Source organism: Mixophyes fleayi, chromosome 9, assembly GCF_038048845.1.
Source record: "Mixophyes fleayi isolate aMixFle1 chromosome 9, aMixFle1.hap1, whole genome shotgun sequence".
NCBI lineage: Eukaryota > Metazoa > Chordata > Amphibia > Anura > Limnodynastidae > Mixophyes > Mixophyes fleayi.
The window spans coordinates 33,885,655-33,910,064 of record NC_134410.1 but is presented as its reverse complement, the minus strand read 5'-3'; the positions used below and the strand labels follow the sequence as shown (position 1 = coordinate 33,910,064).

Here is a 24,410-nt window from a genome sequence, read left to right as displayed (position 1 = left end):
CAGTCAGTGCCTGCCCTAGTGGGGTTTACAACCACTTTCCTTAGCACAAGGCACACTGAACAATGTCATACAAACGCGCAGTGAGTGTTAGAACTATATGGGGATATGAAATAGGATGGAACCAAGAGAGATAGGAAGATGGGCAATATAATTGAGCAGGGGAATTTACAATTTCAAATGACAGGTTCACTTCACAATGGTCCCTAAAACGCTGACAATAAAAGCACAAACGCCATGTATGAGGTATCTATTTAGGACGGTCTACTCTATCAAAGTATTTTCTTTTCGGGTGGGTTTTAGTTTCACTTTAGGCACAAGAAGTCAGTGGCTATAACCACAATACATATTTAAATATTTAAATGAAAGCACTATAGATCTCACTCTTGTTGCATATTTAGCCATGTTTACGTGTACAATGTAATCTTTGATCCATGTGTCCCTCCCAATTTGCTGCACGCACTGTTTTTTAATACAAGACACGTCCATTCTGAGCTTCAAAGATGATCAACAGTGTTTCTGCCATAAAATTATTATATGATGCAATGCGATAAAACAAGTTTAAAAATGCATCAAAATGATTAATTTAGAGAAATATGATCATTTAAACTGATCTTTTCTTAAATAAAGGGCCTCTGAGTAAAGCAAGCATGCTGCCCTGTTACATGAGCATTATTTAAAATGCTATTGTTTGGTAAAGCCAAGAAAATAATCTGACACTTAGCATAATAAGCCTTTATTATAAAACACTAGGCATTCATGATATCACTGGGGCAATGCAGCCTATCGCTTCCCAAGGTCTAGTAACGTTACTGGTTTTCTGAGAACACAGGCTAAAAAATTAAATTTTTCTTTGTGCCTCAAGTGATGGTTTCTGATTTCCAGTGAACTGATAAGCTGCATTTTTAGCCTGCAAAGTCAGTGTCTCGAATGCATGCAGACAACAGATTTACCCATCAGCGAGAGGATCAAGCAATATGAAAGTCTACACATATTGAAAAATGTATGTTTTCTGTAAGTGCACATAACATGCACTAAGCTGTCCCATTTACAGACCAGTTTTGCTACAAACAATAAGTTAACTTAAATTAAAGCAACAATCCCATGAAAACAAAACCATAAACATAGAAAAAAAAAAAACTAGCTAATTTTATAAAATCATTATAAAAAGTAGTTTGGTTAGTTAACTTATACCCTTGGCTTTCTCTCTTCAGACTGGCCTTCATGATTGTGCAAAATCTAAAGAATTATCAGCGTCATGCGATTACCATGACAACAGTAACATGACATGATGTAGTGAGCAGAGGCGCTTTGGCATGACCCTCTGAGCTTCTCTGATGGCCTTCCCCCCTTTGCACCACCTGACATACTGACAGTGTGTTGGCCTGTGTCTGACAGCCCTACTTGGTACCCCTCTAAAAAGTGATTTTCAAAAGGAGATAACGATTTGTAGTAGGAGGATGTAAGAAAAGTTTATGAGATACATAAAAAGATAAGATACAAAAAAACAAAAAAAAAGGTACTTAACTTTTTAAGGACCCCAAAAAATTCCTATGTGGGATTGCCACTTTTCATAAGAAAAACATCAAACAACTTTGGCCTGCAACACCAACATTTACTTATCAAATGCAGTCATACAGTAGCAAACAAAGTTATTTCCTCAAGCAGCATAGGTAAATCATCCCCTTTATCTGATTGTCAGTCTGACTAAATACATCATACACAAAAGTAGTGTTCTATTACACAGGGAGACCACAAAGCCATAGCAAAACAACCAGAGACACAACACAATAATTACTACCATGCCCAATGTATAATTCTATTGTCTTAAGGGAACTGTCTAAGCACGCTGCTCCCTCTGAAAACGCCTGAAGAAACCCTTCAGTGACTGACTAAAACAGAGATTATATGTCATCTGAATAGCCAGGAACAGCTTACACATGGCTAATTTTAATATTAGTCATATACTGTCCCCAAAATAGGCAAAATAAAAAAGAAAATTTTGAGGGCTTTGTAAATGTATGCCAGGAGTAAGAGTATGGTCTCATACGCACTAGGCAAGGACAATTGTTTTACTGTAGTGAGGTGGATGTACTGGATGTGAAATCAATTTCACCTAGTGTGTAAGAAGCCTTCATAAAAACACAAAATCCAGAAACACTAATTAGCAGGGAAATTGTTGCAAAATATACTCTAATAACTTACAAACAATAAAATCTCCTAAGTATGATAAACAGATTTCTTTAAAGCAGCTTTTCCTAAATACATCGCCTTTTCAGCAATCTATTCACATCAGGCAAACTTGTTCCCCGAGATACAACACAGATCTGTCTTATACACTGTATACATTTGTATACATTACAAAGCTTTGACATATCCACGGCAATGACAATAAACCGTTCTCCCCGATTATATAAAAGCATGGCTGAAAGTCATGCAAGGAAGCTATAAAGAAAAGGCAAAGTAATAATTTGATTATAAAAAAAAACATTTAATCAAGCTTTAATAACTCCAGCAGATCATGTACAACCTTAGCAGAACCCTTGGCACTCCTGATACGTTAGAACCTACTAAGTGACATTTATAGATGGGAAGGAAGAACTTATGGCCAATATACACATTAGTGACCCAGTGCAATACTGTCCCATTATTTAAGCGGTGACATCAAGTGGAAATAAACCAATGAAAAGGGAACACAGGAAATCCAGCATCAGTGGGCAAACCCCCCAAACAATATTTATCGGGTGATAACTTCATCACGGACATAAACTGTGTATATGATCCCTATAACCCATTACATGATGGGTTATTTTGCGGTGATGGTTGCTAGGCAAAGTTGGCTGGCTTTGGACAGACACTGAAAAGCAATGCTGTCCAGAATATTCATGGAAAGTACCCACAGATATGCCTTTAAAAAGGTCACAAAGTAATCTCCCAAACAGCAGCCTATAAAGTGTTATACAGGCATTTTTGTGGAAACATTTAATTTCTTGCTTACCGTCATGAAAGCAAAAAGTAGATCTCAAATATCATTCTTACCTTAGAGTCATAAGCAGACTGCTGTATGACTTCAGGCGCCATCCAAAAAGGTGTCCCTACAAATGTATTTCTTTTAATCTGTGTATCGGTCAGCTGTCCAGCTACACCGAAGTCAGCTAGTTTTACATCTCCTTGCTCAGAAAGCAGGACATTGGCAGCTGTAAAACAAGACAACGTGAGATGGAGTGCTTCCCTGGCTGCAGTCAGGAGGTAAGCGGATCATAAAGAGAGACTTGGGCCAACCTTTGATGTCCCTGTGAATCTTATTCTCGGAGTGCAGATAATCCAGACCTTTCAAGATTTCTTTCAACATAGTCGCAATTTGGAACTCATCAAAAGGCCCGACACGCAGCTGAAAGGGGGAAAGAAACATTACTAAAATGATGTATGCTGTGCCCGACCAATGGTTAAAGTGATAACTAATAAATACATTCTGAAGATAATTGCCCTACTCACAAATACTGTGTTTAAATGATCAAATACGGATTAGAAATCAGATTTGCTTGCAAAGGTAGCGGGCTCAGTTGCTGTATATTTTTACAGGTTACTAGAGAAGTGAAACTGCATATAGTAGGAGAACAAACTGTCAAACACACACATTAATATTATATGTGATGAAAAGAGAGCGTAATATTTATGTGTAGGTAATAATTAACCAGATTGCTCTCTGGACCAGCCATTTCCAAGTGCTCTGAAGTCATATGGGTGAAACAGGAAGAGATCTCGCATAAATACATCATCAGTTCATACAGGAAGACCAGGGGTAATAAATTCTTGGACTTTGCACTGATATTTCTATATTTGTAGTGTTTTATGAGTGTACTGCAGTGATAGGCAACCAGATACACTTCAGGGGGCGCATTGATGGCCCTCCAACCTTCAAAAGGGAAGCACACTATTATTAGTTACAGAATGCATTTAAAGAGACAGCTATCTGTAATATGCCAGCTGTCATTTTTTAACAAGTCTTATAAGCTAGAACAAACAAATGTGACAAAGCAGGGAGGAGCGTTGGGCTGCAGGTTAAGGCCGGGTGGTTGGGCGCTGCAAGTTGCCCATTACTGTTCCATCATTTGGACACATTCTAGAAAAACATAAGTGAATAGCAACTACTTTTTTTTTTTACATTTTTGTTTTCTGGGGTGGGGAGGGGGTTGGCTGTGATGGGTAAGGGGGGGGGGTCAGACTTTAGGTGCTGTACTGAGACTCATTTGGAGAACTGAATGCTAAAGAAACAGAAACCAGAAAGTCCTGGCATGAAAATATATTATCTATTTGTGATGTTTGCTGTGAATTGCAGTTCAGCAGCTGAAGAGCTGCCTGCGCACCACAGTAATGAACAGTTAAGTCAACAGCTGCAAGCTGCCAACTTCTGGGTTAGGTGGGTAAATAAAAAAAATAGACAGACCCAATGCTTCGCCTTCTTTGGCGTTTATGAATGCTGTGAACACATATAAAGAAAGCTTGTATTCAATACAGTTCAGTAAACCTAACCAATTACTTCTATTTAAGGCAGGAAACTGCAGCCATGCTCATTCAAAAGGGAAAAAAAAATGGTGACACACTGAAGGCAGCCATGGTGTGAAAGAGCCTCTTTATTTCACACAGGTATGTCGGGCCAGCCCATGGAAAAGAGAGGGCCCGTAAACAAACTATAAACCTCATTTAGTTTCCTCCCCAGTCTTAAAAAGAGCAATTGGCAGGATCTTAATGGAACAACAGTGTAAGGCTGTCTCCTAGCTTCCTTATTTAAGCCAAACAAGCTCACTTATGTTCTGCACCTCTATGGCTTTTAAGGTATGGAAATCCTAAGCTGCTGAAAAGCTGCTTTGTGTGCAGTGTTTCCCGTTCAAACTTCAGCAATATGGTATTTTGGAACAAATGTAGCTTGGATTCAGTTTAACATATGTATTTTGGTATATACAAGCATATGTCTCCCCCATATAGGTGTTGGATGTGTTAGCCGAACAACCATATTTTTCCAGCGTCATGCTTCACACTATAAACAGAGTTGGCACCGTCTCAGATGAATGAATACACACTTTAGAAGTCTTATTAAATTAAAGCTTTAGCAAAATGCTTTTTCTTCATTTAGTCACATTAGAGTCAGTCAATTCAAGCTTTAATTGCTCCACAGTGTTTCATGTCACAGTATAGTTCATCCACTATATGCAGAGCGAGGGACATGACTTCTAATATGCCAATCATAATGATGCATGCATGTGGACGGATTAAAATTAGGCATTTTAGTGTCCATCCAGCACTAACCCAAGGTCAAATATTACAGAGTGACTTCGTATTATCTTATAACATCTTGCCTACTAAACTAATGTATTACATGTACTGCATATAAGGATTTTATGTACCATGTAGATGCTCTAAGTTATCTTGTGAGGATAAGTAAAATACTTAGTATCATGTGTGTGTCAGTATGTTAATGAAAGAAAATATTAAACTGATGACTTGTGCTTATTTAGCGGGTAACACATAATGGTGGGCTACTTGACGTGGATGACATGAGATGTGCAATACTTGGGTGGTATAGAACCCAGTCAAACAAAGGAGTTATGTGGGTAGCTCCCACAAGCTCCTACTTGGGACGTATTTGTTCAACAACTGGGACTGTCTTGTACCACTACAACCATAGACAGACTGAGAAAAAAAAAAAAAGTATAAAGGTTGTATAGAGAGATGACTTAATACATCTAGATGCCTCAGATTTTGTAGGTAATTGACGTATCGATAATAGCGGCAAGAGATGGAAATTGTTTTTTTACCTCAACAGTTAATGATATAAGTGATTAATAAGATCTAGGACAATTTTCTTACTACTATTATGAGGAGTAATATTAGCAACTTTTCCTACTACTCTTAAAAAAATCTCTTATCAAATTATTTTATTTACTTTTTTGACAGATGGGACTTGGATGAAGGGGGGACACTTTTTGATCTCGGCTCATTGGCGTAGCACTGTCTTAATGGAATTACTTGCAAGTGAGGAATTGGTAGAGACAGTTTCAGCTCTGATAGAAGGTGGTAATGATTTCACAGTCCGCAGCAGAAACATCACTGCTGCCAGAGATTGCGTTAACTCTTTGGGCGACAGACAACAAAGCTGATGTGAAGACAAGTGCCTCTAGTAAGCCTTCTAGATTAGCTTCTTCTGGAAAGCAAAAAGAAGCTTTTCCGCAGTGCTAGTCATTGCAAGTGCTGCCCTTGCCATATGCACTCAGGTGATGCAACAGTAAATGTGGTTCATTTTGAATGTGGAATCTGTATGCGACTGCTGGTCAGTGGAGATCGGCATCAAAAATGTGTGCCTCCTAGCACTCTGCACACACTTTCACAAGGTTCAACAACAAGACCAGTTCCTCAGTTTGGGTAGGAAGGCATGCAGGAGATATTGATTTGCCCTATACTTGCAGCTCCTCTCCCAGTAACTGGGGGTTGAGGTTAGGCGGTGAAATGGTAGGCTTTGATGAACAGGTGATTTTTTAGGGTGTGTTTAAAGCATTGGATGCTGGGGGGGGAGGAAATCGAGAGAGAACATTTCAGGGGTGGGGGGAGCAGGACTGGAGAAGTCTTTAAGACAAGAGGAAGACCTGGCTATCAGAGGGGAGGTGAGGAGACAGTTGTTTGATTGGGTGGGTGGGGGGTGAAAGGAAAGGAGGCTGGAGATGTACATAACAGTTTGTACAGAAATGCTATCATCACATTCACTGAAAACAGCTACAACACACAGAAAACAGTCAATTTGAAACTCCACCGTTGTTCTTGTTTACCAGATAAATTCACCTGCTTTTGTGTGCCATAAACACCCCCCCACCTCTATCCACAGCACTTACCTTCCATACAGCAAATAACATACTTAGGGAGCTGGTGGGGCTAAAAGATAAGAGACCACTGCATTCCACTCATGGCTGACTGCTGTGTGTAAAGAGAGTGTTTCCTACAGAAATATCTTTCCACAAATAAAATAAAAAAATAAATAAAAAAAAAAACATGTATTTTTTTCACATTTACTTTCCTGCCCATAAAACAAATAAGAATTTCGAGGAACATGTCCAATTAAGATTTGCTGCAGCAGTTGGTGAATGCACACGATCTGTGTCCCAACAAATGTATAGAGAAAGTAAAAGGTTTAACAGATTCCGCAGGAATAACTCATTTACAAAGTGACACAATCTGCCTGGTACTCACCAAGTCTAAGGCAGAGCCTCCTCCTAAATACTCCATAATAATCCATAGTTTTGTGCCCTGAAAAGCAAGGTTAAGTGCAAAATTAATCTTAATGTGATGATTTTAAAACTATGATGCTGTCTACAAGAGAGGTACTAACAACAAATACTTTTGCACATTTTTCACAAGTTCATCAACACCAACCCAATACCCGGGGGGGGGGGGTTTACTAGTGTCACCTAGCTGTCAGTTACAGGTGCCAGAGGGGGTGAGTAACTCACCAACAGCACATGTCCAGGGCTTGGCCCCATCAAAGTTAACTCACGGGGTAAAGGGGAGGGTTTTATTTAGGATATATGACTCTAGGGATGAGTTAAAGCTTTAAGAGATTATAGAGTCAGCCTTGACCATGGGGGAAGGCTTTATTTCTCATATACATCAGACTTCCTGCAGGAAAATCAATTCAAGGGCATTAAAAGAAAAACCTGAGCCTAAATGTCTTATCCAGGAAATATTTTAAACGGCAGTAATATAAATGATAAAGCTACATAAGTGCCACAGTGCAGAGACTTACATATACAGTGCTGCTGCCTCTTTACAACATCCTATCATATTTTATTTATAAAGGCACCACAAGAGTTCAGCAGCACTGTACATAGTACAACTTTACATCATTTTAATCCGCAAAATTACATAATAATGTAAGGTAAACATTAGGAGGGCTCTGCTTGAGTGAGTTTACATGCTAGAGAGAATGGGCGAACACAGAGAAAGGGGAAATAGTGGGGAGCAGAGGTGTAAGAATAGGGGTACAATTGACTAACAAGAGGAGTTTAAAGGGAACATCTGAATGCTTGGACACTGGTGGATAATCCAATTGGGTATATGAGTGCACTTGAGAGGTTGGAAGTTAACAAACTTACCCATCTGGATTTTTAGTTCAGTCTAATAACCATCTCATACACTATTGCAAGATTTCACCGGTGTCCCTACTCACTTGCGGAATCCCCTACATCGCCCAATATCGAGACTGTCCCCCGGCCTGCAAATCTTGAAACATTCTGAAAACCTCTTTACTAGAGAAACACTGAGGTGTTCTCACACAAAACACACAGAAGTGGTATTCCAAGGCAGAGACTCTTGCACACTACTTTGCATTATCGCGGATGGCCCAACATCATTTGCAATATGTGAATGCATTACCATTTGACAATTTAGGTTTTAAAAAAAAGGACACTGCGCTAGGTTTAATTATTTCAGAAAAGAGATTAAATGGGTTTAATCCATTTTTCTGTGATGGATAATAAAGATACCTTCTTCATGAGCATTCTAATCCCTCCAGTGGGGTAAACGTATTAAGCTGTGAGTTTCCGGCAGGTTTGAAAAGTGAAGATGTTGCCTATAGCAACCAGATTCTATTTATCATTTACTAAGACTATTCTTCAAAATGATAGCTAGAATCTGATTGGTTGCTTTAGGCAACATCTCCACTTTTAAAACTCACAGCTTGATACATTTAACCCCCAGGTTACATTGGAAAGTTTCATATCTTCGAAGAAGTACATTGAAGTCTTCAATAAGAAACCACATGATGTTTAAATGCACCCTATAAGTGTGTGCATCACTTGTTCACTAAAAACAGTTTACTATTTATTTTTTGGTGCACTTACACAAAGTTACTGTGCCTTTACTAGAGCGAACCCTACACCTAAACAACTCACACGGACACACCTTTGTTACTGTCCCGATCTCCACTCTAAACCACACTTGCTCCTCCTCTCCCATGTCTGCCCTTTCCCACTAGATTGTAAAAGCTCATGGTTTACTGAATATTTCATACAAGAGTAGGCTTCTCTTTAAAGTTTTAGAAATCATTGACAAGAAATGTATATTATTCCAATAATCAATTATTTCTGAAGGGTATGGTGTATAAAAAAAGCATTAGCTATTCAGAAAGGGTCTTGTTAGGTGTATTTAAAGTGGAGCTAAACACATACCATAACCAAGACTGACTGAGAGCTAACTAAACTGGCTCAGATAATAGTTCCTGGTGGAACATGAGGAGCTGGTGCACAGGTCATTAAGAGTGTGGCATTAGCCACAATAATAATGGTTCACCATGAGATCCAGCCAATTGGGAGATGCCCAACATATGTGTAGAACTATGCTGTACTCACAGATAATAAAAAAAGAAACATTCCCATTATAATGGGCATTATTTATTGTCTAACAGACAAATTATATCTAAAATTGAATAGATGGCCGTATTGGAAGAGTTTATGGATCCAAGTCATGTAATGACAGACAGAAGTCGCCAGTGTACAGTAAGCAGAACAGTTCTGTATAACAAAGGGATGAAAGCCGACACTGAAGTAAGTGTGGATACATTATCAGTTCCAGTTCTGATCTTATATGTTGCCTGAAGTGGGCACCAGTGACTTTCTTGCCAATGATTTTTTTTTTTAAGTTGATGTTTTAGACAGAAGCGTTTTGCTAATTTTTAGCAATTTAGATTAGTCAGGAAGTAATGGTAAATAGCGAGATTAACAACAAGGAGGTCATCGATCTCAAATACCAACTTTTTTATTTTTAAATATAAAAATACAGATATTGGATATTTTACTTGTAATCCAGGGGAAAATTAACTAATGGTTTCTGGTGACAATGTCATACACCAAGTGCCACTTCCTACAATGGTTGTAAAGAGTGCTCAGGACTTTCCCCAGAAACGCCCAAGTCACAAGCATTCTGGATAATATCTCCTGTACTTGCTTCACATCATTTTGGGGGTCTCTAGCAGGTTGCACAGCAATGTGAAGTGTTTCTGATGGATCTAGTTATGCTGACCTGCCCCTTGGTCAGCTCCATGTGCTCTTGCATAATGTAACCTTCTAACCTAGGTGGGGAAACCCTATGTTTAGGGAGGAAAAGAAGAAAGGGGTTGTGTCTGGGCCAACCCAAAATGATACAACGCTAACACCTGGTCATGTTCTACAAAGGAGGGGCAATTCACACTATGTGTTGCACGCTCACCCAAGACCACATAAATGGTCTCCCAGAAAAAGAAAACTCAGCCGCTCAACCCTATATACCAAAGGGTATGTGCTTCTGTGTGTTATTGTGGGAATACCTAAACCAAACAGTCACCCTCCATGCAAAGTAAATAAACTGTACATTTATAATAAATAAACCAGTCGTATGACAGAATCAGTCGTGTCTACATCCACCCTGCCATAGTAATGCCCATAGTTCTACTCAGTAAATGCTACAGAGAGATATATCCAATGATGTAGTATGGTTACACTGGTTTAGTTTATGCTATAGGAGAAATCAGATGCAGGGGGTACTGTAACTACAACTGCGTGCACATTCTGATGTTTGTGTAATGCACCAGGGACCTTTCAACCCAATCACCAGGACTCTGCTATCGCTAGTTTGATAGAGTGGGCCTCATGAAGTAAATATTACCAGATGGAAGCTTTGATGGCTGCATTACATAACAGTGCACATTCCAAGATAAATAGTACCATTTGTGCTTCGTGATCACAAAAACACCACCTATTGTGAGAAATGTTATACTGTAGCACAGGTAGTACATGCAACTTTATATAGATAGGTATATCCTATAAAGGTACCTTTAGATAGGATCCGTAGTACTTTGTCACATAGGGACTGTCACACTGACTAAGCACGGTTATTTCTTGCTGTATGTCTTCTATTTCATCCTCTGCTTCTTCCAGGTCAATGATTTTTATAGCAACCACATGCTGAGTCCGGTTATCAATTCCTTTAAAAACTTCACCGAAGGACCCCTTTCCAATGCGCTCAAGTTTGGTGAACAATTCTTCTGGATCAGCCCGATGGTTCTAAGAAGAACAAAAGTGACAGTGAGCATTTTCACATGGGAGCCAATGAGCTGCTCTAGTATAAGTTAATTTTAAGTATCAGTTCAATTTGTAGCAAAACCAAACTCCCGCTCCCCAAAAAAATACAATACACATAATGGAGGGGGCAGTTTGTAACCCATAGTAACCTGATTCTAGCTGTGTACTTTAGAAAATTAAAAAACAGTCTCACTTGCTTCTATGGCATACATTACAGATCCCTATAAACAAGTTTTCATAAATGAGTTCTCTTTGATACCATGAGTACTATAAAAGGGTCGATTTATAAAGATGAAGCATACAATTTATATCTTAATGCACATGAGAATAACTGGCAATAAGAGAGACTGGTGCTAGACAGCAGGTATGACAGAATCAAGAAAGATCACTATTACAAGTTTATATAAACAATCATGATAGAGAATTTAGGGGCAACTTACATAACAGAGCTAGTTAAAGCCAGGGAGCCTCAGTGCCTATAATTTACAGTCTTATTTATTATTACCATTGATCCAAGTGGTCCCTGAGATTAATTCCAAGGTCTAAAGCTGGTTCCTTAGTCTGTCTAAACCTCTCCTGAATTGTAAATTTTTTATTATATACACCCCATTTTCTTATTGTCTAAAATGTCATAAATGCAATTATTAATAATCTAAAAATGTACAAGGTATTCATTCCAGAGAATTGTACCAATTTATATCACAATGACAAGAAAAAAAAAAATGTACACTTGAAATCCATTTATAGTGCACATTAAAAACTGATGGTTTGCATGCTAAATATTAAGCATTTACTTTCGACTTGCTGATTTTTCAGGGGGGGGGGGGGGGGGTTGACAGCGAAAAAACTGCATTCCATATGCCAAAAGGCAAATCCCATAATCCTTAGCAACCCATTATCTAAAAGTGACTACACATGAGGAGCACTGAAACACAGTTCTTTTATCATGAAACTATCAAACAGCAAAAAAGAAAAGAATCCCCATCTAGATAAAAAATATGGTTAAGTGCCAGGAGACTAGTGAATTAGTGCCATGGAGATTGCTACAAAAGCACTGTGCACACAGAGTTTCTGCCCCGGCCGACAGAAGAATTTTTTTTTAAACTAATGCAGCGAGTTACAGGTCAAGAGAGCTCATAAGTAAAGTCCCTGGAATGGAAGCGCGTTCAGCAGCTAATGAGTGCCTTCTAAAGGACTTGGGAAAAGTAAAATAGAATGTTTAGAGCAGTGTAATAAAAGACACTGCAGTGTAATATGCATTCAACTATAAGAACAGCAGCAAACACTCTGCATTATCTGCTCCTCTTGTACCAAGTACTAATTTATCACTTTTCCATTATAAAGGACATGAAGACACTTTCACACATGAAGGATGTGACACACTGGGGTCATGAGTTCAATTCCCGACCATGGCCTTATCTGTGTGGCATTTGTATGTTCTCCCCGTGTTTGTGTGGGTTTCCTCCGGGTGCTCTGGTTTCCTCCCACACTCCAAAAACATACCAGGTTAATTGGCTGCTATCAAATTGACCCTATTTTCTCTGTATGTATGTGTATGTTAGGGAAATTAGACTGTATGCTCCAATGGGGCTAGGACTGATGTGCGTTCTCTGTACAGCACTGCGTAATTAGTGGCGCTAAATAAATAGATGGCTACATTGGGATAGAACATGCTGGGCTGCAGTAGGTACAATGTTCCATTACTGAATAATACAGGCTGAACTTGGTAGGCACAGTATTGCTCACTGTTGCATGAAATAAGTTGGGTTCTGGGGTGTATATTATGCAGACCATTTACTGGGGATGATATGTGAAGCACACCCACTATTTTGCATAGCGCAGATTTACCAAATTAGATAAAACTTTCTTTTCCAAGTGCTGGCTGTTGTAACCACCCAAGCATCACATGAATGGTATGCAGCTTTTGCTCCACATTAAACCAACAGGTAATCAAACTTTTAGCTCTCTTGTGAACGGGGCAGTTTATACCAGAAGAATCCACAAATACAGCCTATCCTGCCCAGTGGATTGTCTATGGTTCACACTGCTTTTTATTTTGTATACAGTAACGCTGCTGCTTTGCTTCTGTATTGGTTTTGTTCTCTTACTCAGCAGAGAGCATTCAGCTTTTATTTAATTACAGAATATATTTTGGAAAGTAGGATATCAGAAACAAAGCAGCATGTAGATAGTCTCGCCAAGACTTCTACAGCTAAACTCATAAGACACTTGCAGTAAAGTCTATAAACAAGTGGCACAGTGGTTAGTATTGCCGATTGGCAGTATGTGGCCTTGAGTCCAGTTCTGACCAGGGGGTTATCTGCATACAGGGTGAATGCTTTATAAAAACATCTTATGTGTATGGTGTCTGTATTAGGACAATATAAATGCAAGATCTTGCTACAATATAAAACACTTTCCACCACAGATCATCATCATCAGCTATTTATATAGCGTCACTAATTCCGCAGCACTGTACAGAGAACTCATTCACATCATTGTCATTTATATCTTCTGGGCAGTAAACAATCACAACCAAAGCACATAGATTTGCAAAGCGAGATGGTGGAGTCCATTTCCACCAAGCCAAACCCACCGCCCCCGAAATCCTGTTTATTCCCTGGAAACTTTGAAAACAAGAACCAATTTTAATGAAGCATAACGCGTACACAATAGAAAATAGCCTATGCTGTTCCCAGCTACACAAAAAGTCTTGAGCACCAGCAAAAGTGGATCTGTGATACTCCTGCCTCCATCACAGTACCATCTACTGTGCAAGTAACCCAGTGCGAGATCTATCCTACTGGCTCTGAGAGCAACAGGTCAGTTGACACTGGACTTCGCTGGCTGAAGCAGTTTGCAAGATGCGAGTAGCAAAAAAATTGAAAAAAATTATTGCTGAATAAGAAAAATCTACATTATGTTAAATACTTTTGTGTCAAAAAAGTGATAACTTTATTAGCCAACTAAAAAAAAATATTATATTTGCTTGCTTTCAGAGCACAGAGGCCCCTTCATCAGGCATCTTTACAAATGAATGACTAAGAAACAGCCACAACATTTAAGAGCTGTTACATCAAGAAATTTGTACAGAGGGGGGTATATCATTAAGATAAGCTAAAGTGATAAAACTGAGGTTCTCGTTATGGATGAAAGTGTAAAGTCCTATGAGTTCAGAGATCTGGAGTCACTGCTGTGGAGTGTGAAGTGTGTCCAAGTAGTGGGTCATAAATCCAGGTGTTACATTGAGCCCTTGTGTCAATGGCTGGAATGCTCTTATCAGCTTAAATTCCCAGATTTTTCTCTCCCTGTCATTTTTAAAAAAGACCTTTCAGTAGTAGGACTTTTAAATCTGTCATATGGTGTCCTGGTCCAGAGAAGTGTTTGCCCTCAGGGGTGTCAAGACTTTCCTTTTTTTTTGCAAGATGCAAGTAACGAGGGAAGCAGGGTTGTTGGGGTAATTTACTTTGTCTGGTCCCTTAGATCACTTTGAATGACCTTCATAGAGGTATCTCTGATCATGCACTGCTACATTTATCTTTGAGAAATACTCATCATCATCATCATCATCATTTATTTATATAGCGCCACTAATTCCGCAGCGCTGTACAGAGAAATCATTCACATCAGTCCCTGCCCCATTGGGGCTTACAGTCTAAATTCCCTAATATAAACACACACACACACACAGACATAGACAGACACACAGACTAGGGTCAATTTGTTAGCAGCCAATTAACCTACCAGTATGTTTTTTGGAGTGTGGGAGGAAACCGGAGCACCCGGAGGAAACCCACGCAAACACGGGGAGAACATACAAACTCCTTACAGATAAGGCCATGGTCGGGAATTGAACTCATGACCCCAGTGCTATAAGGCAGATGTGCTAACCACTACGCCACCGTGCTGCTCCTTTGAGAAATACTTTCATTGATTCTGGAGAAAAAGCCAGCAGGTAGATGGTAAGGATGTGCAAGGAGACGCCCTCCGTCACCAACAGTTTAGCCATCAAAAGCAGAAATATTTATCTCCTAACTGCCCCCATAATTGTTAATAGTAGAGTTTATTAGTATAGCGTTACTATATTACGTAGCACTTTACAGACAATATTGAATCATTCACATAAGTCCCTGCCTGATTGGAATTTACAGACCAATTCCCTACCACACAACTACAGACAAGGGTACATTTTGTTACAAGCCAATTAACCTGCCAGGATGCTCATCTATGCCAACAACACTATGAAAACAAGTGAAAAACCTCTATTTCCAAAATGTGTAAAGAGGAACTTTACCTAAATGTAATCAAATCTGATCTAGCTGGTTACCAGGCATGCACCTCTGTAAGGTAACAGCTAATTGAGCTCCTAGTGGTCCTATAGCCCAAACATAAAAAAAATAAATAAAAAAAAATAAATTTATATATATATATTTATATATATATATATATATATATATATATATATATATATATATATATATATATATATATATATATATATATATATATATATATATATATATATATCTCCATCTCTAATATATAAGCCTAGCGGGTGTGTTAGTGTGTGTGGAAAAAACTATTCTCAGAAAGGGCTCATCCAATTGACCTGAAATTTGGTATACTGACAATATAAAAATTATAATAGTGAAGTCAGTTAACTTCCATCATCCCCCCTTCCCCCCGTGGGAGGGGTAGTAAAGGCTAAATTTACCAGTTAAGGGCTCAAACTCTTGACCGTGTGGGTATTTATTTACCAGAGCCTGTGTTTGGTCATGGACAATTGTATGTCGCATTTTCACAAGTACCGAGAAGCAGTGATGTGAAAGTGCAGGTTATGAATACTGCCCTTCAAGGAAGACTGATTGAGCACAGCGATAAGGTGTTTAGCAGAAACGTTGTGTATCGAGAGGTTTTAGAACAGTAAGACTATGGAGATTAAGGATGTGGCGATGAAGATGAAGGATGAGGTGATGGAGAAGAATGATGAGGTGGTGACATGTGGACAAAACCACGTTAAAAAAGGGCGCTTACGTCGGGAAGTAACGCTTTTCCCCTGAGGAGGCCTGGGCTATGGCCCAAATGCATAACAAGAACCTTTTTAACACCTTAAGTAGCTTGATTTGACTAGAATGCATGAGTATCATGCACGGGTTAACATGTATGTATGTATGTATGTATATATATTTCTTTAAGAGATGGACAACTACAGCACTAGGCATTTAATATTTATCTTGAGGAGCTTAATGTCACAAAACACTATATGTCGTTTATTGGTAAAAGTTAGAATGTTATAACTGGCTGTGCACTGTATAGTTTCCTTTGTGATGTTTTAGCTTTCATTCAAAATATTTAATCATCTTATGTTACCTGATGTAGTTCCTTGTATCTTCCTATGATTATAGGTATGAAGATGTCTGCCTTTTTAGTAACGCATTGGGTATAAAAAAACAAAAACAAAAAATGGTCAACGTATCAAATTATAAAAAAAATGCTTTCTAGTGGTACTTATTCATTAGGTACCTCGCATGAGGCGTCCTTTGACTGTCAGCATCCAAACATCTTTTTGACCTGTCCTAGCTATTCAAGGTGGTAGGAGAAGTGTAGGCAGCACCTGACAATAGCTCCTGTCCAACCAGGTGCTGTGTACCCACCCACTACCTATTGGGGAAATTTTTGCTTCACAATTTTCTCAAGCTTATTTCTCCCAATTTATTTCAACAAGCTTTTTGTATGTATAATACGGCAGCTCCTTCTGCTTCAGATTCTATTACAACCCTGAGTAAAGGTAGAGATATGTATATTTTCAGCAAGCTTATATCAAATGTGGCACTCCTATACTATTTGCCTGCACGTGACTGCGGGTAAGCTCTATTAAGCACCGAGTGTATATATAGATTTATAACTATGTAAATAAATACATATAGGCCTATGTATAAAAATACACATAAAAAACACACAGATAATTACTGTATGCCAGGGTTCTCTGGATGCTTCTTATTTGCCTTTTGATAACTGGTCTCCAGGGAACTCTCTGCTTCGTCACACCCGCAACACCAGAGAACTTAGGCTGGAGGAGAGTTTTGCACCTGGACACATTAAGGAATGCAAATGCTACTGTTTTGCATGCATGCAAGGAAAATACCTCTGCTTTTGCATGCAGCACACACATACAGAGTAGCTTTATTTTTACACTGTTATTTGTAAGTTGGGAGGGGAACGCACCCCTCCTAACTCTAAATCTGTGTACACATTTTTAATGTGCCACCACTATAGAGCAACATGTTCTTGCCAAGGAGAAAAATTGCACCTTCAAGTTAGATTTACTCCCAATAGTAAATTAGGCTGCTAGTGCCTGTCTGTTGCTTGTGGGCACTGCTTTCCAAGCATAGATGCATGGATGGCCTGTACAACAAATTACCCACCAAGACACATGGGGGCATATTCAATTAGCTTTCGGATTCGCGGTAACGCGCCGGAACAGCCACGAAACGTAATACACGGCACCGCTACAACGTGGATTTTCGTTCGCAGACCATAGGGTTGCGAACGAAAATCCGCGTTAATGCGGTACCGTAATACCCGCACTTTTCGCGGTAACGCGCGTTACCGTGAATCCGAAAGCTAATTGAATATGCCCCATTTACAAATTGTCATTTTATTGGTTTTATTCAGATACAACTTTGGAAACCATTAGAAAACAATAGCATCTAATGAGATGTCTGATACAGAAGGTAGTTTTTGTGGAGCTATTCATGATGGAATAATAAACTATAGCTATATAGACACTAGGGTTATATACCATGTGGCATTTCAATTATGTGTTTTACAAGCTTATTTTTAATGCATGTAAATGGACACGAATGTGTTAACTTTTGTACTGAATGGAGTAAGCAGCTTTCAGGAAACCAGAATGCACGTAGAAACACCAGTGGGTACGTCGACAATGGGTTTCAATGTCAGATCCAGATACATGCATGTGTTCATGTGACCATATTGTCATGAAAGATGACAGTCTATAAGGTATACCCATTACCTGCAAACAGTGGAGGCAGACATTGTGTGTGCTGAGCCAATAGTGAGCATACGAACTCCCTAGCAGAGAGGTCAGTGCTTAGTACTTTGTGTACGGATACACTGCTCTTATATTGGAATATCGGTTCAGCACTCAATGAAGTTTTTAATACGGCAGATCACAGACATTGAGTAATCTATGACCTATTTGTAGAACTATTCTTGCTTAATAAAGTAGAATTTAGTTTTAGAACGAATATTGTACCAGTAAATGTCCCTTTAAGACTTCAGACAGTCACTTCTGTGACACTGAATGTCCTCATACATCACTCACCTATTGTTCTGTGAGTGTAAGTGGTTATATCAGTGCAGAATGAGGGGGAGGTCCAGATTTGTGCATTATACTACATTATTGGAAGTAGCAGACTCACAATGCCTTCACTAGAAACCACATATATTAGTCATGCAAACTGTTGAGTGGGTGAAAAATGATGGTTCATTACTATTATAATTACAGTACAGGATACACCTATGACAAATAAATAGCATGCATGTAACTGGGAAATCAGTTTCCATTAAGGGAAATGTCAACCCAGATTTAGAAATCAAATTATTTTACACTGCCATTCAAACTGTCCTTTAGGAATAATTACTGCTAGTATAGGCGCCGCATACAGCCAGAGCGCGGCGCCGAATACAGCCAGAGCGCAAAGCAGCTCTATATAATATATATAGGGGCCTATTCATTTAGCGGATGAACATCTCGACTGCACAGTTTTTGTGTTAATATGGTACAACATTGCGGATTTCCCTTTGCAACCCTATGGTGGCGAACGGAAACACGCAATGTTGCGGTAACGCAGAGTGCCTTTGGATCTGTTCCAGAGGCACTTCCCGCTTAGTTGTATATGCCCCATATAGTTCTGTACCAATGAGGAAGAATTTGCTTCATATTTATTGCATACCTGCCATACAGATTTGAAAAACTAAACAGCCTGGAAACAAGTAAAGCCTATTTAACAACAGTCCGTTACCAACACAATATTGAAAAAGATGTTGATTCACCAAATACCTGTGAGTTATGGTCCCTCCCACAGGAATCCCTAGATCTCGGCTTTGAAGCCCCAAGATTCGCTGGCCTCCTAGTTAGAGGACCAGACACACAGCTCAGATCTTTCCATTGCCTGCTGGGCATTACATCCTGCCTTCCTTTCTGTCTGGTCACTAAATTTAAAAATCCTACTGCAGTAAAAGCATGCACAAAGCCTTCATGTTCCCAATAGGTGAAATCGAGATGCTCAGGACTCCAGCAATGAATTGATGGAGTAAAATCTCACTCGTACCTCTATAGCATTCTATATACTAGCTGGTTTTTAAAATGGAAAGAACATCTATTACTTTAATAGTAAATATTAAAACATTACCAAAATAAAACTACAGTTGTAAACATGAATTTTAGCACTTAAGCTGTACTGTTACTACCAGGTAGCCAAAGTTAAAAAAAAAAAAAAGTATAACTTTTGAATAGATAATATGTCCGAGATAGTATGATTCCAGCCTGGAAGAGCATTACATTACTAAAGCAGCCAATTCCAGAGATGGCTGTAACCAACAGAAATGCTGTATTTCGCTTGTGCATTAAGTGTGTGTTTCGTATCCTTTAAAAGTTGAAGATGGCACATATCAAATCAATTAGAGGCAGCCATTGTAAGGGTGTGTCTACAGCTGTATAATTAAACAGGATTAGTATTGGTTAACTGATCGCATGCATTAAATTAAGCCTATATAAACTGGTTGGACCTTTACACACAGTAAGGTAACAATTTAATTGTAATGTTGGAATTATTATGAAGGGATAATTAAATTACTATTTTTACTATGCCTGTAAATAACAGTCACAGAAGAGGATCTTTAACAACCTGGAGTTTAAGCAAGATCATTATAATTTTTATCAATACCTACAAATTAGCGATTTTCATGGTAAGATGAAAGACGGCCTCACCTGCAGACTAATGACAAGTCTAGAATTAAGTCTCAGAAAGGCCTCATATCTTACATATATTCTGATCTCAAATCAGTCGAGACTGCGCCAGAAAATTAAGGGTTCATTATTATAATTACAGTACAGAATACACCTATAACAAATAAGCAGCATGCAACTGGAAAATCAGTTTCAATACAGGGAAATGTCGACCCAGATTCAGAAATCCAAGTGTTTTACACGGGTATTCCAACTGTCCTTTATTAATAATTACTGCTAGTGTAGTCAGTTCATAGATAGAACGCGATGTAGCATGCAGATCGATACAACTACAAGCACCAAGCTTGTTGCATTCTATTGGACTTCCAGCTCACACCATCAGTTCTGGCTCACAAAGTGTGTGTGGCATTCCTTTTGAGGGGCAGGCCTCCAGCAAAAGGCATGCTGCGTGACATTAATCATAGGCCAATGTATTTCTCTTTGCCAGGTGATCAGATTCATGCGTACATACAATAGATCTGGAGAAGTCCCAGAGTTTTGCAATGTACATGAGGTACAGAGTATTATATTGTAAAAATATTAACATTAATATTACCGCTCTTAGCATCTGCACTCTAATAGCAGCATTATACAGAGCACTGGATATACTAAAGATATTCATGAAGTAAGAATTACCCAAGGCCCATGGTCTTGAAGTACCCAGCCCAGCACCACCTGAATGTCCTTATTCAGCACCAGCTTCATACTAGTCTCCCCCAATCAGTGGCAGCTTTACTAGTTACACCTGCCCCTTAATGCAAATATATCTAAATCAGAAATTTATGTGGCAGCAACTAAATGCATAAAAGCATACAGACACTGCCAAGATGTTCAGTAGTTCAGAATAGGGAAGAAAAGTGATCCGTGACTTTGATCATGGGATGATTGTTGGTACCAGACCTGGTGGTTTTTCAGAAACTGCTGATCTGAGGTTTACAGAGAATGGTGTGCCAAACAAACAAAAAATAAATAAATCCTCCAGTGGGTGGCAGTACTGTGGCCAAAAACGCATTGTTAATGAAAGGTCAGAGGAAAATGGTCAGACTGGTTAAGACCGGCGTGAAGGAGATAGTAACTCAAATAACCATGCGTTACTACTGTGGTATGCAGAACAGCATTTCTGATCGCACAGTATGTCGAACCATTAAGCAGATGGGATGGACCAGCCGATGAACACACCAAATTCCACTCCTGTCATTCAAGAACAGAAAACTAAGGCTACTGATGGCACAGGCTGACCAAAACAGGACAGTTGAAGATTGTAAAAACATTTCTGGTCCGATATTGTTTTCTGCTGCAACATGCAGATGGTAGGGTCGGCTGGCATAAACATGAATCTATGGATCCATTTGTGTCATCAATGCAGGCTGGTGGTGGTGTAGGGAATGTTTTCTTAGCACACATTAGGTCCTTTTATATCAATTGAGCATCATTTAAATGCCACAGCCTAGCCGAGTATTGCTGCTGACCACATGCTTCTCTTAATGGCAACAGTCCAACCATCTCCTAATGTCGACTTCCAACAGGACAACGAGTCATTTCACTGAGCAAATGCCATCTTAAGCTGGTTCCAGGTGAGGAATGAGGCATTTGACAAAAGGGTAGACCTGCTAGGTGTCTTCCTGTTTCACTAGGGACTGTTCTTATAAAGGATCCTTTGACCACAGGCCAATGGCAATTATCTTGAAACTACAATTACCAACATGTCCAAGAATGATTACATATCGGTCTGATTAAAAGTGGACATCGGGGATAATTTTGAGAGCGACAGGTAATGCAGGTATGTGGCCATTAATAGACCATTAGACATCAGGAGCTAACCACTCCAGTGTAGACACAGATTGCTATGATATATAGATATATAGTGTGTGTGTTCACATAAGAAATGCTTATGTGCAATTAGAAGAAAACAATGCTTGAAAAAGATGATTAATGCAGCATCACCAGCATGAAACTTGCTTGTATAATGCCTTCAGCTCTGATATCCTGCGCACAGGTGTGGCAGTGTCATGTCAAAGAGCAACAAGGATTAGTACAATGCAACCGGATAGACAGCATTCTGTGCTATTGTGTCATCTGCACTTTAATCTGAGCCATAGCAGAAACTTCCTAGTGACAACCAAATGCACAATAGAAAGTAGCATTACTATAAATGACACACTGCGTTCTATTACAATCCCCCTTCCGTTATTGAATTGGCACACAAAGCAGCAATGAACTTGTGCAACCAAATATTTTATTCTTACCAATTTACAAACACAATCATTATCCTATGACAGAGCTTGGTAATAGTTGACCTATATAGCTTAAAGGAGGAACATAGGCATTTCCATTTTTAATATTGTAGGATATATGCTTCTTTTAAAAACAAAAACATATGCCTTTCTTGCATCAGTCACTTTAGATAGTAAGCTCTTGAAGATAGGATACTCACCAACTACTATTCTAGTCTATTCATATGTATGTTATGGTCCTATAGATACCATGCACATCACTGTGTGTATATGTATAATACACACACTCCCTGGAGATATTGTCTATATATTTAAGCATGCAAATTTAATCAATACCAACCATCCTCCAGATTATATAGGTGCATATAACCCCAGTTAAAATTGATTTAAATATTCTAAGAGAAGAAGCCCAAAAGGCAAAGACCTCTACCTTTCTTTGCTTTACTGCAAAGTGACTGTACTAAATCTGCATGTTTAGTACCAAAACACTACCAAATTTAGAAGGGTTTGTAAATTATGCTATCCATGGGATCAAAGAGCTCTAGAATTGTGTCTTCTCAAATTATATTCTTCCACACAAAAACAGGATATATTTCTCAGATGTATGTTAATAAAATGCTTCTTTGGTGGTTTACTGTAATTTTGACTATTTGTGATCAAAAAATGTTTAGAAGTATGTGCCATTTTATTCTTGCGGGAAAACAGAAAACACTTTTATTAACACCTTTGATTTTAGTGAGCACCATTTAGATCTCTTCTCACTCAAAATATAGCAGTTACTGCAGTGAAAGTTGATGATACATTTTTCCATTTATAAAAACTGTTTGCAACAATTTGGGTGCCATGAATTGAAAGACAAAGCTATTGCCCACATCACTAGACTCTTTTTCATTGAGAGCGAGGAGTCCTTGCGAACATGGCCAGATTCAGTTTGAAGCTTTGAGAAACCATGCTAAATAATGGCACTGCCATGAATTTTACAGACCTTAAGGTGTGTAGGGGTTAATATTCCACCTCTAAAGGCTCAATCTCATTTCAAATCAACGTTTGGATATTGGTTAATTCTGTGACTCCACACTGCAGACACAAATAAGCTGGTAGAAGTATTCAGCACACTCCTGTGCCCACCTTTAAGCCATCACTGTCAACGACAGTCCAAGTCCCCCCAAAAAGGGAAGAGGAAATGAAGTTACTTGGGCTGAATCCATGATTGTAACATTCTGCTCATTTCCAGTACTTTGTGCCAAGTGTGGAAGTTATACACACACCAGTACTTGTACAAGTGCTCTGGAGTTTTATTTCCCTTATAAAAAGGTTGGTGGTAGTATAAAATGATGGCATACATGTGAAATGAGGAAGCATTATCTAAACAAATTGCCCTGCAGAAGTTTTTTTTTAATGATTACAGTTCTAACCACTAAATATTTGGCCTGTGCACCAAGCATAGTATATGTTTGCAGATAACATCAAACATGTACTTTTCAGGCTAGACACAAAAAGCTCATTAAGCAGGAACAATTACATCACATCCAAACACATTTCCCAGCTCAGAAATACTTTGATGTTGAGTATAACCTCTTTCAAGTTATCCAAAATATCTATGCAGGTGATACGGGAGGCAGGACAGTTTCTGGAAGATCACAAATTTACATGACAGAGTAAAGTTTCAGGATGTGTCACGGTCTATAATACAAGCATCAACAATGTGTCATTTGACAAAGAAAACTACTCATTTAAGACTGCTCTTTCCAGACACTCTGTACGGAGCAATATACGTTTCAATACAGATTCTAAGGCCAATAGTTCACACATTATACAGACAAACACACAACAATGTATTACACCGACCTGGTTACTTTTAAAGATTATTGGAACAGATGAGAACTAAAAGGAGATGATAAATAAGGATCAGAGGATACTATATTCCTGAATATAATAAATGTTTCTACAAAATAATAAATTCTACATGATTATGCTACAATACCCATCTCTTCACTGGATACATGTACAGAAAACAAAAAATAAAAATCCCCCCAAAAACAC

General features: G+C 38.8%; 1 protein-coding gene across 1 annotated transcript in view; it reads right to left on the bottom strand.

Annotated features, from left to right (window-relative positions):
• Positions 1 to 24,410, bottom strand: part of STK26 (serine/threonine kinase 26) — a 49,186-nt gene that overhangs the window by 9,973 nt on the left and 14,803 nt on the right. Inside the window, exons 2-5 of the mRNA XM_075187242.1 lie at positions 10,851 to 11,081; positions 7,237 to 7,293; positions 3,280 to 3,388; positions 3,037 to 3,194 (exon numbers count right to left, since the gene is read on the bottom strand). Of these exons, the coding sequence (XP_075043343.1) occupies positions 3,037 to 3,194; positions 3,280 to 3,388; positions 7,237 to 7,293; positions 10,851 to 11,081 (555 nt within the window). The remainder of the gene's footprint in view (positions 1 to 3,036; positions 3,195 to 3,279; positions 3,389 to 7,236; positions 7,294 to 10,850; positions 11,082 to 24,410) is intronic.